Below are 14,345 nucleotides of genomic sequence, written 5' to 3' on the forward strand. Positions count from 1 at the left end.
CTTACCCTATTTTTTTTTTTTTTAAATTCCTTAGCATCTTCTCAAAAACTGAGTCACCTTCATTGGGTAAATATTTTAAGCTAGTTAAAACGACATCAAAGTACTCAAAGGCAGAGTCCTGTTTGGGCTTCAAAACCTTTTGCAGAATTGCCCTGAGACACTAAAACAAAACTCCGTTGTTGTTCCCCAGGAAATTTACTGTGGCTGTTGCCTTAGTTGGTCTTTGAACATCTTTCCAATTCTAGCCAAGACAGGCAAATTATCTTAAAGATTATAAATGCCTTAAAAATGGGTAGACAGAGGAAAAAAGGACTTGCATGCTTCCATACTGAGAAAAAAGGTAATATGACCAATTTCTCTGTGAGGGGGCAAAAAACCCCTCCAAAAAGCTGTACAGGAGAGAACCAGTGGAAATCAAGCTTCAGTAGGGTCACTGCTTACCAAACTACTGGAGTGTTTTCCTCACTCATTGTTAACAAAAGACTTGTCCCCCAGACCCTATTTAGTTTAGATTTAAAAGTCTGCTAAGATAATATATACGGAGTTCTTTATGAGTACCTAGAAGGCTTCCAAAAACACTGCTCAAATAGAAGCATTCCAGGTAATCTTGCAAACCTAGTGTTTGATGTGCTAGCAACATCAGAAAATGCAGAAATATCCTGTTGTAAGTAGGAGTTGATTTTTTTCTTTATCAAGATTTTTTTTTAATTTAAAATCAACTAATTTAAACGGGATAGTTCAGAATCACATAAGAGTAGAATTCAAACAAGGAAACTTAAGGTGTTAAAATTGTGGCTTAGTTGATCCCAGAGCATTGTTAATCATTATTGAAGGCGATGCCAGGTCCAAGTCTTAGCACAGGGCAAAAGTTACTGTTTTCATTTGGTGGGTGAAATATTTTGTATTTCTAGAATGACTTGCATATTTGTACTGGCTGTGGTCAAGTAAATTACTTTTTAGCTTTCAATCTACAATAGGAGGGTCCAGTTCTCTTGGTTTGACTTCCTTTGAGAACTGGATTCAGGACCTGACTTCTTCAGAAATATTTCAGGATTTATAAGGATATATATTAAAGCAATTTGATTTTACTCCTTAAATTGGCTTCAGCAAGAACTAAGTTGTCCTTTACATAGATTTGGAAGTAGTTTTGTGTTATTTAAGTTAATAGAAATGGGTCTGTAGTATTTTTCCTCTGTTACGCTAATTCTGTCAAACATCTGTTAAAGTCAGTTGTTTTCAGAAGGGCTGTTGATGCTTTGTTTGTAGGCTCTAGTGCTCACCTGACACAACCACACTGAAAACCAGTGGGACAGAATGTGAGAGACTGGTTCCGGGAGGTGCCTTGCAGCAGGCATCCTGCCAGTCCTGGTGCTGCCAAGCCCAGGCAATTTGGGAAACTTTGGAGCTTGGGGAAATTTACTGCAATTCGGGAAACTTTGGAGCTTTATTTTAAGAACAGTTCTATTCCTCAGGCAGGTTTTGTATCCTTGTGAATGCCATTAGAAATTTGGTTGCCTGCTTTGCCTTTGCTTGCCTTCTTAACCAGCTTGGCTGGTCCTGTGTACTTGGGATTAGAGTAACCCATCCTACCTGCTTGTGCTCTTGCAGTGCACTTTTCAAACAGCAGCAGCTTTTCCGGAATAGACTGCTTTTCTGAACAGTTTGTCAGATGAAACAGTACCTCTCTGTGCCTGTCTTTATTTCCATTGAAATTTGTGGTAACTTCTGGTTTGTGCCAAGTAAACCCTTTTCCTTGTCTCCAATGGATAGTGCTTCAAATAAAGCAACACAAGTTAAAAAAAAAAAAAAAAAACCTAAGGGCAAAAATTGAATTTGATGAGTGAATTGCTGATTTACAGTCCAGGATGGAGTACTGGAATCAGTAGTAGTGCAAGTATCAAATCCATTGAAAGGTCATGTCAGCAGTTCTTCTAGCTGACTCTTTCCTGAGCTGACCACTGTATTTTTTTCCTGTTTACAGCAGAATAAGCAAATATAAACAGGCTGCCTTCATGAGAAGTGAAGCAAGATCAGTTCTTCTGTTCTGTAATTGGAGTGTGTTCTTCTAAATCTCTTAATCTCACACTTTTGAAGAACCCAATCTCCTGCTTTATTCTTCTGCTGCTCAGGGTTGTAGCAGTAAGCCAGCCATTAGTAAGCTCATGTAAAAGGTGCCCTGGGATTTACAGGAGTATGGGATGGGAAGCAGTAGCCTGCAGCTTACCCAGTGGGCAAGAGGTGCTGTAATATTTTTGATTGTGCACCTTGTCATGCTTCTCTGTATTACTGCAATCCAGTCAGCAAGCCTACATCCAGGACTGTGCTGGCATTAAGGCTGATTTTTCTGATGAATATTGATTGTTCATGATGTAATGTCAGAAGCTATACATGATTTTTTTGTCAGAAATGCTCTACCAGTTGAACAGCTTTTAAAATGGTTGTTTCATGTCTATATTTACTTTTAACAGATCTGGAGTTTTCAGAGGATGCATCTGGTGTGCTTGAAGGCAATAAGAAATCCACAAATAAACAAGGTGATAAATCTAAGGAAAACACCAGGAAGATTTTTAGTGGGCCAAAGCGGGTGAGTAATAATGCTGAGACCAATACAAATTTTAACTTTACTGAACTCCTCAGTATTGATGTTTCTTCTTAGATATGCAACAGGGCTTTTTGAGATCATATGTTGGCCTTTAATATTATTTCTGGAAATATTATTCAAGTACAGTACTTTTGTATTTATTACTGGAAGTTTCACTTTTCAGGTTCACATTACTGCTATGGAGAACCAGACTTGTAATGTAGATGCATTCCCTGGAGGTGATTTTTAAAGCAAAGCATCAGTAAATTCTTGTGTATTTTACTTTGTGGTTTGTTGGTGTTTGAGGGGAGATTGTTTTGGTCTCTTTTGTTTGCTCTCCCAAGAAATATCTATCATATTATAGGATAGAACTTTTCTTAAAACTTCAAATTGGGCATTGATATAGTCTTTAAAAGGATAAGTGCATTTATAGCATTTGGTATACTGAGATATTCTTTTAGTTGGAAAAAAAAGTAGCATCCAATCCCAGGCCAGTCTTGCCCAGCTGGGTAGTATTCAGTATGAATTTGCCCTTTCATAGCATGAAAAGAGCTTATTCATTTTCTTGATCTTACAGAAATGTGGTTTATCTGTCATTATGGGTACTCAGTATTTTGAGGTTTTTAAAAATGTGCATACAGCAAAAATTGAGTGTAGCCACCAGGTAAAAGTTTGCAATAGGGGGATCTATGTAATCTCCATGAAAGGAAGCTTTTATGACCCTAATGTCCAGGACAGCCATTTCAAATGCTTAAGGACTTCTCATGAGCTTTTTGCATAACTTGTTTGTGTTACCTGGTGACAACAGTCCCTGTCTCACCATCATTTAACCCACAGCTGCTCCAGTAGGAGAACGAGGGAAATGAACTTGTATTTCTGCTTTCCCTTGGAGTTCTGTAGTTTTGCAAGACCAGGCAGTTGCATGGAATTATAGAAACTGTCTTCTATGTGTGTTCAGAATGTGCTCATGAATGCAACAGTTCAAAGAAGTTTTTGAAACTTCTTTTTTCAAAGAAATTCCTCATGACGGTTACTAATTATTTGTGTTGTGTGGTAGTTTTACTTGAAGAAATTTTTCAAGGTGCCTTTTTCTTTTTTGGTCTTCCAGAACCAGAAGATTTATTATCTCCTCAGTTGTGTTGTTATAGATAAATTTTTCATTAAAAAGAAGGATTTGTGGACGGAGAAAGGATGACAGTTTTGGTTTAGCTCTCAAAACGTGCTGGGGAGTTTGTTCATGTGGGAGGATATGTGACCAGTAGGTCCTGTCAGTTGTGATGCCCTTTGAAAAAAAGTGTCACTTGTTGCTTTGACTTTGAACAGAATGAGAAGCTCTTCCCTCCACAGTTTGAAGTCAGATAAGTGAGGAGGGTGTTTTCACAACTGAAATAGTATTCCTTGAAGATGGAAGTTCCTCAGCTTCTCCTGATTAAATAATAATTTTTTTTAATTCAGCTTCTTATCAGTGAACATGTTACAGTACACTGAGAAACAGAAGTACAAGAAGTGCAAATTAGACTAACTTTTTCAGTTATATATTTTAACAGCATAAAACTGTAGGTGTTCTGCTAAATTCAGAAATTTTTTAAAATTTAAATATTTAAATGACGTAAATATTCTGCAATTGCATTTCATGTGTTTCTTGTTTAATTTTTGTTCTTTAAATCCCTGAGATTTTATGTGAAAATGGTTCTAATTAATTTTGAATGTATATATCATGAAATTATGGGGTAAGGAAAAAGCCTTACAGCAATATCATACTATAAGGGAGAATGATTTCAACTCTAGAAAATTCTCAGTTGGGGATACATTTAATTCAGATGGGAAAGTTGAGAATGAAATAGCTTTTTTTGACCCTGTAGTGATATAATGGACCTAGAAGTAGATGTTGCTGTAACTGAGATTCAGATTTTAAACTTCAGTGTTCTCTAATCATATGGCTGTTACATGGAGTTACTAAAAAAGCTTGTAAAGCTTGTTCTGATGGTAATTAGAGCTGCTATAATTATCTTCCTAAAATATAGATATAGACTCTTTATCTTAGTTGTATCTTAAGGGAATTCTCATTCTGGGAACGAAAAAAAGAAAGAACTAAAAGTATTAACTTGATGATAATAACTAATGATCTTTAAAAAAATCTCTGGAACTACTTCACTGTCTCAGCACCACTTATTTTTTCTTGTAGGAGTTAGCAGATACAGTATTAAATATTTTCTGTTAGGGGATTTTCAGAGCTGTGGCACTGCATCAGACAGAGCTGCCAAGAAAAAGGCTCTGTTACTTAGGAAGCAGCAGGTGCTATCATTAAATTTCAGCAGATCAGAAAGCTCAAGTATTTTTTCCAGGCTGTATTCAGCAGATCTGTCACCCATGGTTGTAGTTTTGAAAATTCGATCATTGTACCCTGATGCTAAACTCCAGTTCTTGAAACTATAAGTCTGTACAATAAAATATTACTGACATTGTTGACTTTGTGAATAGCAATGTTTCTAAACACTGCTTTTACTTTGAGGACTGAAATCACTGCCTGGTTGCAGTAGCCAAGGACATGGATAGGTGAGTAGAGTCTCAACCAGAGCCATTCTTTTAAGTGAATTAAACCTCTTTATCCTGAGCCTGAATTATAGGAGTGTTACATTCCATAGCAACATAATTAAGCACTTACAGTACATAAATATTGGCATTACTTGAATTGCAAATTATGGGTGTGAAGCATACATGAATAACATCTGCAGAAGTTTGTTTGCAACTGTTTACACTTTTAATTCAACTGGTTGGGTAACTCATGCTCTAGCATGTCAGTTTGGGAGCTCTGGATACACCCACCTGCTGGCCCCTTTGAGCTTCGTTCCCCTTCTACAGATGAAACTAATTCTCCATTAACAGGCAAACCCAGTAGAGTAGACAAGAAATTTTTTGTTGCTATGGTCCAAATCTACTGAGACTAAAGACTTTAAAATAAGCAGCATAAAAATTATTTCCTGAGATTTCTTGCTCCTGCTGCCTTCACAACAGATTTTAGGTAGAGTCAGCAAATGAAGAGAAGCAGTTTTTGTAGGAATACTCTGGAACAGTTTCCTGTTGTCTTATGCAAAATATCTGTTTCTAAATAGGAATCTGAAAAAAGCCAACTTAAAAGTGTAAGATAAGGAGGGCTAGTCTATCCTCAAACTTAACCTTTTGATCTATCAGCCCTAAAAATTAATGATTATACTTAGTGTTTTGTGTCAGTTCAGTGTTTGTGTTGTCCAGCACGTCACTAGGGACCACCAAGTCCTCTGAACAGCACATTTTCTGGGATGACCCCTCTGCTCTTAAAATATATAATGAGTGATCTGCAGCTCAGTGCTCATCCTAGTTCTGCCTGTGGCCGTAGGAAGCCAACCTAGACATGGTGAATACTGATTGCCTTTGAATGTTTCAAGGTAAGAATTTAGATAGAGTTGCAAATCATAGTTAAAAGGTATGGGAGCCTTTCAGCTTCAGGGGCCTGGGAGGGAGGCAGAAACTATAATCTTTCTGTTACTGGTCTTCAGGGCTGCTGAGGCATGTGGGAAGACTTAAGGAGCTGCATGAAGGAGACAGAGGAGGTAAAACAGAAAAAAAGCACTGACTCTCTCAAGTTGGCACAGTGGAAGCAGACTCACTCTTATGTTTTCTCAAAGTAGCATGAAATTTCAATTAGATGAGTGCTTTATCAGGATTTTTTTTCCTATGCCTTAGGTAGGTCAATTTTAGAAACAAGTTCTTTGGAATTAGCTTCTTAGATGTTGATATCTTTTGCACTGGGTATATTTCATAAAGCTTCTGTGCTACTATAGAATGCAATTTTTAGCACCTATAAAACCCTGAAATTTTCTTGAGACTTTGAAATGTGTTTTTTATGATTGGTAAGATGAGGAATAAAGGGTTCAGTGCATGGTCAGTCCACATTGGTGATTCATGGACTACTGATCAAGCTAAAAACTAACCTGAAAGCTATTTCATTGCTTAATGACTTCTGACTCCAGTCAAAATGGGCATATTTCAATTAAATACTCACTTTTGCAGTGAAAATTTACTGGTTTTAAATGACTTGAAGCTAGCTTAAATTTTTTTTCTTACTGTCTTACATTGCTATGCCTGGAGAAATGTCTTTAAATTCACTTGTTGAAATCTTAGCCCTAGAAAACCTGTCTGGCTTGCAACTGTGTACACATTCCCACATGTACCCAGTGAATGGAGATACATCAGTGGGCTTTTTCTTTTCCTCTTGTTGTGCACACATTGGCTTGTACTGGAAAAGGTATGGAAAAACCTCTTTACCACTAACGTGATGTTCACGGTGTTTCCTTTGGCCCATTCAAATACTGGACCACAGTGTTTTCTGTGTGTGCTGGTTTTGGCTGGAATACAGTTAATTTTCTTCAGAGGAGCTCTTACAGGGCTGTTTTGAGTTTGTGCTGAGAACACTATTGGTAGTGCTAGGATGTTTTTGTTATTGCTGAGCAGCAGTTAGAGCCAAAGCCTTTTCTGCTCCTCATCCCACCCCACCAGCCAGGAGGCTGGGGGTGTGCAAGGAGGTTTAGAGGGGACAGCTGGTCAGAATGACCTAAGGGATATTGCATACCATATGACAATGTGCTCAGCAATATAAATTCAGGAGAAGAAGGAAGGGGGGACACACTGTTGGAGTGATGGTCTTTGTCTTCCCAAGTAGTTGTTATGCCTGATGGAGCCTTGCTTTCCTGGGAATGCCTGAAAAACTGCATGCCCATACAAAGTGGCGGATTAATTCCTTATTCTGTTTTGCTTGCATTCATGGCTTTTGCTTTTCCTGTGTAACTGTCTTTATTTCTTAGTGTTTTCTCACTTCTACCCTTTGGATTCTCCCCCATCCCACTGGGTGTGAGTAAGTAAGGAGCTGGGTGGGGCTTAGTTGCCAGCTGGGATAAAATCACAGCAGTCCTTTTTGGCAGCTGACATGAGGCTTAATGGGTTTGAGATAGTGACAGATTTGATTGGGATGTGCTAGATCAAGCTGATAGCTGTTAGTGTATTTTAGCTGTTGATTGACAGGTGTCTGCCTGCCATGGGGCCCCCTTGTCTTAATGTGTGGTATGGCATTTGGCTTTCACTGCTTGCTGTGCCTGGGAACATTTTGGTAACAGCACTTTAAGTACTGTTAAGTTTTAGTACACTAAAGTGGCATTACTTGAAAGTTCCTCCACTAGTGTGGACTGTATTTGCCAGGAAAAGCTGAGATCTTCTTGGATTAACCAAAAAAACGCAGTCCCAAACCCAACAAAGTCCCATCTACTGTAAGGACTGAAAGAGGTGGAAAATACTTACAGAAGCACTTGGTTATGTTGTTTTTGTTCTCCTTTGCTCAACCAGCTCCCTCCTGTTTCCTAGTGCCTTCAGTTTCCCAAAGTTGTGTATTACTGTAAAAATAACTCACTGAAAAAGAAACATTTAGCATAAATCTTAGTCCAGTTCACTGGTAAACTAAACTATTCTCTCTACTCAGTTGAGGGGACCCAAGAAGAGAGATTAAGTTATCTTAACCTGGTTAAGTCAACATTGCAACTGAGAAATGCTCACTGAACACAGCAGCCTTAGCAGGATTACGTGCAGCACTTTGATCAAGTGGTGTTAGTAGGGTTAGTCATGACAGTAGTGTCGAATACGTGAATGAAAGCATTGCTGAATTCAGACATGGCTTAGCCAACAGACTGCTGCTGAACTTTGTATCCAAGAGAAAAACTTGAGCCAGTCATAACCCTGTAACTACTGCTTTTCATGTGTTAGTCAAGTTTTAGGAATAACTTCTGTACCCAGCAAAGTGCAGAAATGTGTGCAAGATTTCAGAGTGGTCTTTGGACAGGTAAGTTGGAAGGACATGTTAAATCAATACTGTGTAAAGAGCATTTATTTCCAGTTACCAAGTGCTGAACCAGGAAGAAATTTTCTGTTTTTCTTCTGTGTGATTTCAGTCTGATCTGCAACTAATCCTTAGTTCATTATTGAAATGCATCTTGTCCTATAGACAGGTTTTTTACCCTGAGGAGGTCAGTTTCATCATGGAAAATAACATACTCCTGATATAAGGTCGGCACTGTCAGAAACTGTCAATACCTGAAAAAAACCTTACGTGTGAGCCTTTGTTTCTAATAGCATTTGTTGTAATACATGTTTTAAGGATATAAGAGATCTTTTACAGTTTGATGGGAGCTTTCTCCACTGGTGTTTCATGCTGACTGGAAGGAGCTATAAATACCAGTTAGAAACAAATGTTGGGTCTAAGTAAACTAGAAGTTCAGAATGAAAAGCTTATACCTCATCTTTGAAAGTATTTTGAAATTGGAGAAGTACCAACCCGTGCCTGCTCTGGGCTGGCTGAGTAATCTTAGGGCTAATGTGTCAGTGACGTGTGTGTGGGAGGTGACAGAAACTAGGCTGCACTGTGGTCTGTAGTTTTCCACTTAGCTTGTGTTATACTGTACAGTAGATGTTTATCAAAGGCATCCTGCGAGTAACGTTTCATTTTGCTGGCCTGCAAACAAATCAGCATTTCCCAAAATCAGATTTTTAAAGCCTTTTTCTTTGTTCTTTCATTTTTAAGTTTTAGAGTATGTGAACACTTGTCTATCTTAAGTGCACAAACCTATGTGATTTTGCTTAATTATTTTTCCATAGCTTATTTCAAATAAATAGTTCTGAAAAAGAAGCAGAGGAATCATAATTCGAAAATTTTGCTATCAGTCATAGCCCTTTCTATACATATAATGGTAGAATCAGAGTAGATTGTCCAGGGCTCATTTTAAAAAGAGCTGCTTGTCTTCATCTTGCATAACCTTTAGTTAAAGTGTGTCCTACCCTAAGGATGAACAGTTGTAATAAAGTGATAATGAACTACTGATAACTATGTACATTGAGCTGCTCTTTGCATCCTAATTCAGAAAGTTGAAATTGCTTGGTTTTAGGAGGAAAGATTATTAGTTGGCATAAGCTGTTTTGACTTCATTGAGGAGTCAAGCTGAATTTGGGCAATTGAAATATTCTGTGACCTCTCAGTTCAGTGCTAAGCCCAGTCTGTCTGTCAGCAGGCTGACAAACAGTGCTGGGCAGAGCTGACAACCTGTGACTGCCTGTTGCTGCTTCTGCAGTGCATTCTTTTCATTTGCTGGTTGGTGCTTCTGGCAGATTGGCTCCCCAGTCCTGAACTGAACTGATTTTTATGGGGATATTTTGTCTAAATATGTTTTGTTGGAATGATAAACAAGAGAGGAGCTGTTGTAAGTGCCAGCCAGTTATAATCAGCTTGTCTATTGTAAGCAATTTTGATATATTGCTGGAATAAAAATAATTTTTAAAAATATTTTAAAAGGTGAGAATAAATCTGTTCCATAGCTGATTTGTTAGAAACCAAAGCCTCATATTGACACTATTATTTCACCTAACGTTTGCAAAACCAAATTCTTCTATAAGCATATTTATTTAATACTGGCTTCCAAGTGCCTACCATTTAGGGACTTTTTTTATTATTATTAATGTAAATAGACCAAAACCAATTCTTAATGTGTACACTAGTAAGCAGGATACTAGTCAGGACTGGCAGGTTTTTAGATTATTCACCTAAATTGAAGTGTGAGGTAGCTGCTGTAATTTTACTGAATTGAGTTGGGATTTAGCACCTCAAAGCCATCTTGGACTGAAAGTAGATGGTCAGGATTTGGTCTTCTTACTTCAAGATAATAATTTGATGCTGATAAAAATGATTTCTTCTCACTCCTTCATATTAAACCATGGTGAAGAGGGTGTTCTGGTAGATGCCAAGCTGGGATGGTTCCACCTGGTAAAAGTGCTTCCTCAAGTGTCCTCCATACCAGCTGTTGGGTAGAACAGTGGGAACAGCATTCTTGGAAATGCCTGTTTTCTAGGTGGTGTCAACAGAAATATTAGCAGCTTTGTTAGAGATGGGTAGAGATGCAAAGTGAACATAACATGCTAGCTCCTCAGAGAGGCGAGAGGAACAAAGGAAAAGCACAGAAATGCTTCTCCCCCTGTGCATACTTAGGCTTTTCAGGAAGTAGAAAAATCAAGTTGAATGGAAAATGTTTAATGTCACAGTGGAAACGTGGCATTTTATACTTCCAGTTCCTACTGGTATTAGCTCTAAGGCAAGAAGCAAAGAGTGATTAAAGTATTTTTCAAACTAGATTCTCTCTTGCTTCCTTATATTCCCTGCAAAATAACTCTCACACACTTCAGTTTTGTAGTCCTAGTAATTAACTTAATGTTTTAGTAAATTGGCAATGCAGGATAGCTGTGTAGGATAAATGTTACATTGCACAAGGTCTCAGTCCTGTAGGAAGTTCTAAAATGGGAAAAGTGCTCAAAGGGATTAAAATATACCAGTTTCATTTGCTAGTGGGAGCTTGATTTACATGCCGGTGAGTATGCAAAATTGTCTTCACAGCTCCTGTGTACTGAATGAGCATAGCTGGTTCACTGAGCTCGGTCTGAGACTTGATGTGCATTTGATAATTGCACGATGAGATGTGAGCACGTCTTGAGGGGGAAATTGGTGTTGAGGGCCCAGTGTCCTTGTTAGATGCATTTCAAAGCTTTTGCTTTGAAATAGCTTTATTTTGACCTGATACAGGCAATGCCTAGTAACAGGTGGCATGAGGTAGGTGCTCTCTGGAGGTGCAGCTGAAGTTCAGTTGCACTGGGAAGCGGTCAGGTGAGCATCCTCAAACTCAGTGGTGCAAACCCCAGAGCTGTAACTGAGGACATCTGGGAGATTTATTTGAGCAGTGTTTTTTACTGATCCAAATGGAAACATCTCTGTGGGTGTACACACACCACAGCTGTATGACCTCTGGAATTTCATTGCAGTTACAATTTTGTAAGGCTTTCATGTTAGTAGATTGATACACTTTGGGTAGATTAGGATTACCAGGAGGAGGGGAAGGGGATGTGTGTCTGTGTTGACCTGCTTCTCTCTGCCTTTTGCAACCAAGAGAGCAGGAAATTTTTGTGAGCAATTTGTGCTGGGAAGTGCTTGTGCCAGTGTGTTCCTTGAACTGCAGGTTTTTCTTTTCTGTTGAGCAAAGCATTATGTTTCCAGTATTGTGGTGATATGTCTAAACTATTGTATCCTGTCCCTTTTAATTAGACTTACTAAAGGTTTCAGGCCAAAATAGTGACCATAACCATATGGCTTCTGCTTCTGAGCTGACCTCTGAATACACTCAGCATAAGCAGCATACAGAACATCATTGGCTATTTCTGTTAATGAATCTCATTTATTAGATTGTCCTGTTTCTTAAGTTCTGTTTTCATGCTTCACTTGGATGTTGGACCCATCATCTTGATGTGCCCTGTGGGCCTCCTCCTGAGCTTTAAGGAAGAAAAAGCATTTTGCAGATCTTCAGAAATTTGATGCAAAAAAAGCTTCAGTGCCATTTTTTCCCCTGCACCTTGTGTTGTCTAATACTCTTAAACCTTGTCTGAGTAACAGCTTGTAGTTGTCTGACTACGTGTGTGCATAATGTGTTTTGTGTTCAAATGGAATAGCACCTCACAATTAAGTGATCCATGGCAGTGGTTTATTGGCACTAATGTGCTACTTTGATCCAAATAATGGAGATGCAGTTCAGATTTTGAACACTGCAAAACCAACTTGGTGCTGGTTTTAAACTGCTGTTGGAAACTGCTGTCTTCTCTGAAGTCCAAATTAACTTTTTTTTCTGTTTTGTAACATGGCTCAGCTTGTGCAGAATTGATACTCCATCTACCTGTTTTGAAGTGTGATTTCTTCATCATTGCCCTGAGTGATGTTCATTCCTTTCCTTTTTCAAAAGAAACAGTCCATTATGAATATTTCTGTGCTGCATAACATGGTTGTTATCTTTTTCCTGTTCAAAGTGAGACATGCAGGACAGGATAGTCCTTAATTATGATGAATATATTTTGTTTATTGGGGTTTGTTTGGAACTTCTAGTTTTGACAAGCATCTAGCATATAGTGTTACTGAATGCATTTCAGATATAAATAATTCATTTATCAGGATATCTTTTGAAAATATTCTTGAATTTTCTTTTGCCATTGTCTTCTACCTTGGAAAGCATTCTTGCCTGCAAATAGATGCTCTTCCTTGTTTTGCTAGTATTTTCTGTGTGACTCATGTCCCTGGCTCTTATTTTCTGCTATTCTGACATCTGTGAATGGCAGACAGCGCTGCATCAGTATGTGCATAGTGCCAGCTCTTGAAAATTTCAGCTTTGAGGCTTTCAGGGATGGGAGGTTAAGCATGACCCATAGTTGATGACATTTGGAGATGATCTTATAAAAGAGACAGCTCTGTGCATTTTGTAAAATCTCTGGCATTTGTATCTGGATCACAAATCCCTGGTTTTGTATCTGCACTCAACCCTCCAGAACCACATGCAGAGTCCCACAGTACCATATGCCTTATTCCCACCCTGGAATATTTGCAGTCTTTCAGACATGTGTCTCTGTGTAAGCAGCTGTCAGTTCTAGATGTACAGAAAAAGGAAACTCCTCTGCTATTCAGCAGAAGCTCTTACAGCTGATTAATATTGCAGAACTTATTTGCCTTAAGAACACAGAATTCAAGGGAATTATGTACTTCCACTTGCATCTATTCCAAGTTAGTCTTGAGAGAAGGAATCATTAAAGAAAAGTCTGTGTTATTTGAATAATTGCAAGGTTTTCTTGTCTTTAAGGGAAAGTTTCTTAACTTATTGCTGCTTAAATACCAGTGTTGCTTGTTCAGGGAAGCTTGTTATTACAAGCATTTGAGTTGCCTTTTAAAAAAACACCCCAAAACCAAACAAACCAACCTCTTCCCTTTTGTGATCAAGCCCTTCTGAAAAGTCTTTCTTCACTAGCATTCATTTGATCTTTGATACTTTTTCTGGCTTCAGTTCTGTCATGCAGTCATCCAAAGCAAGTCCACACAGTGCTCACTGGTTGATGGGTATTGGCGCAGTTTCTTTGCGCTTGATCTGGAAATTCATCCTAATTCTGTGCTGCAAGGGAAAGTGAGATGGTTGCTTTAAGAGGTGATTGGAAAGGAGGGACTATTTGCTGTGTTGAAGTCCACGTGAGTTGCAAGAGAGGCTCCAAAGTCTCTGCATAATGTGTTAGAGCTGATTAGAACATACTTCTTTGGGAAGCCGTGTTGGATTTTCACAGGTGTGTTTTGGTGGACCAGCTGTCTGCAGGCAGTGTGAGACTGACCAGATAGCAAGTGGTAGAGTGTCTCAGGAAATACTGCTGGGAAGGTATGGAATCACAGGCCAGTCACTTTAGATCTTTTCTGAATTGAAGTGGAAGATCCTACAAGGAATGGTCACTTAAACTAACCTTTCATAGGTATTTGAGATTTTAAGGATTACTATTTCCAGCTGCACTTCAGGCTCTGTTACAAGAGAGCTATTAAATGCAGATGTCCTCATTTCTCAGAACAGGCATTTATTGGTGGCATTACTTGTTTTCTTATGTAAAATGTAGCCTTTTTTCTCTATTGCACTAGCAATGGTTAAGTTGTAAACTGCCATGTCACAAAACACTTTGGGATGCCCTAGCTTTTGGTTTAGTAAGGAATTAAGGGAGATGGGAGAAGAAAAGCCCATTTTTGACCGTTAAACAAAAACATGCCATCTTTGGAAGCCTGTGAGCCCTGAGTATTTAGAAGGAATTTGCTTTTATCTGTTTGCCCTGCTGAACTCTTTCCTACACATCAGCTGTT

General features: G+C 38.6%; 1 protein-coding gene across 3 annotated transcripts in view; it reads left to right on the forward strand.

Moving 5' to 3' along the window:
• WAPL (WAPL cohesin release factor) overlaps window positions 1-14,345 on the forward strand; it is a 64,811-nt gene that overhangs the window by 21,380 nt on the left and 29,086 nt on the right. For all 3 annotated transcript variants that reach the window (XM_053948924.1, XM_053948927.1, XM_053948925.1), the window contains exon 4: window positions 2,469-2,584. In XM_053948924.1, the coding sequence (XP_053804899.1) occupies window positions 2,469-2,584 (116 nt within the window). The remainder of the gene's footprint in view (window positions 1-2,468; window positions 2,585-14,345) is intronic.

The sequence above is a fragment of the Vidua chalybeata genome, chromosome 8, assembly GCF_026979565.1.
Source record: "Vidua chalybeata isolate OUT-0048 chromosome 8, bVidCha1 merged haplotype, whole genome shotgun sequence".
Taxonomy (NCBI): Eukaryota; Metazoa; Chordata; class Aves; order Passeriformes; family Viduidae; genus Vidua; species Vidua chalybeata.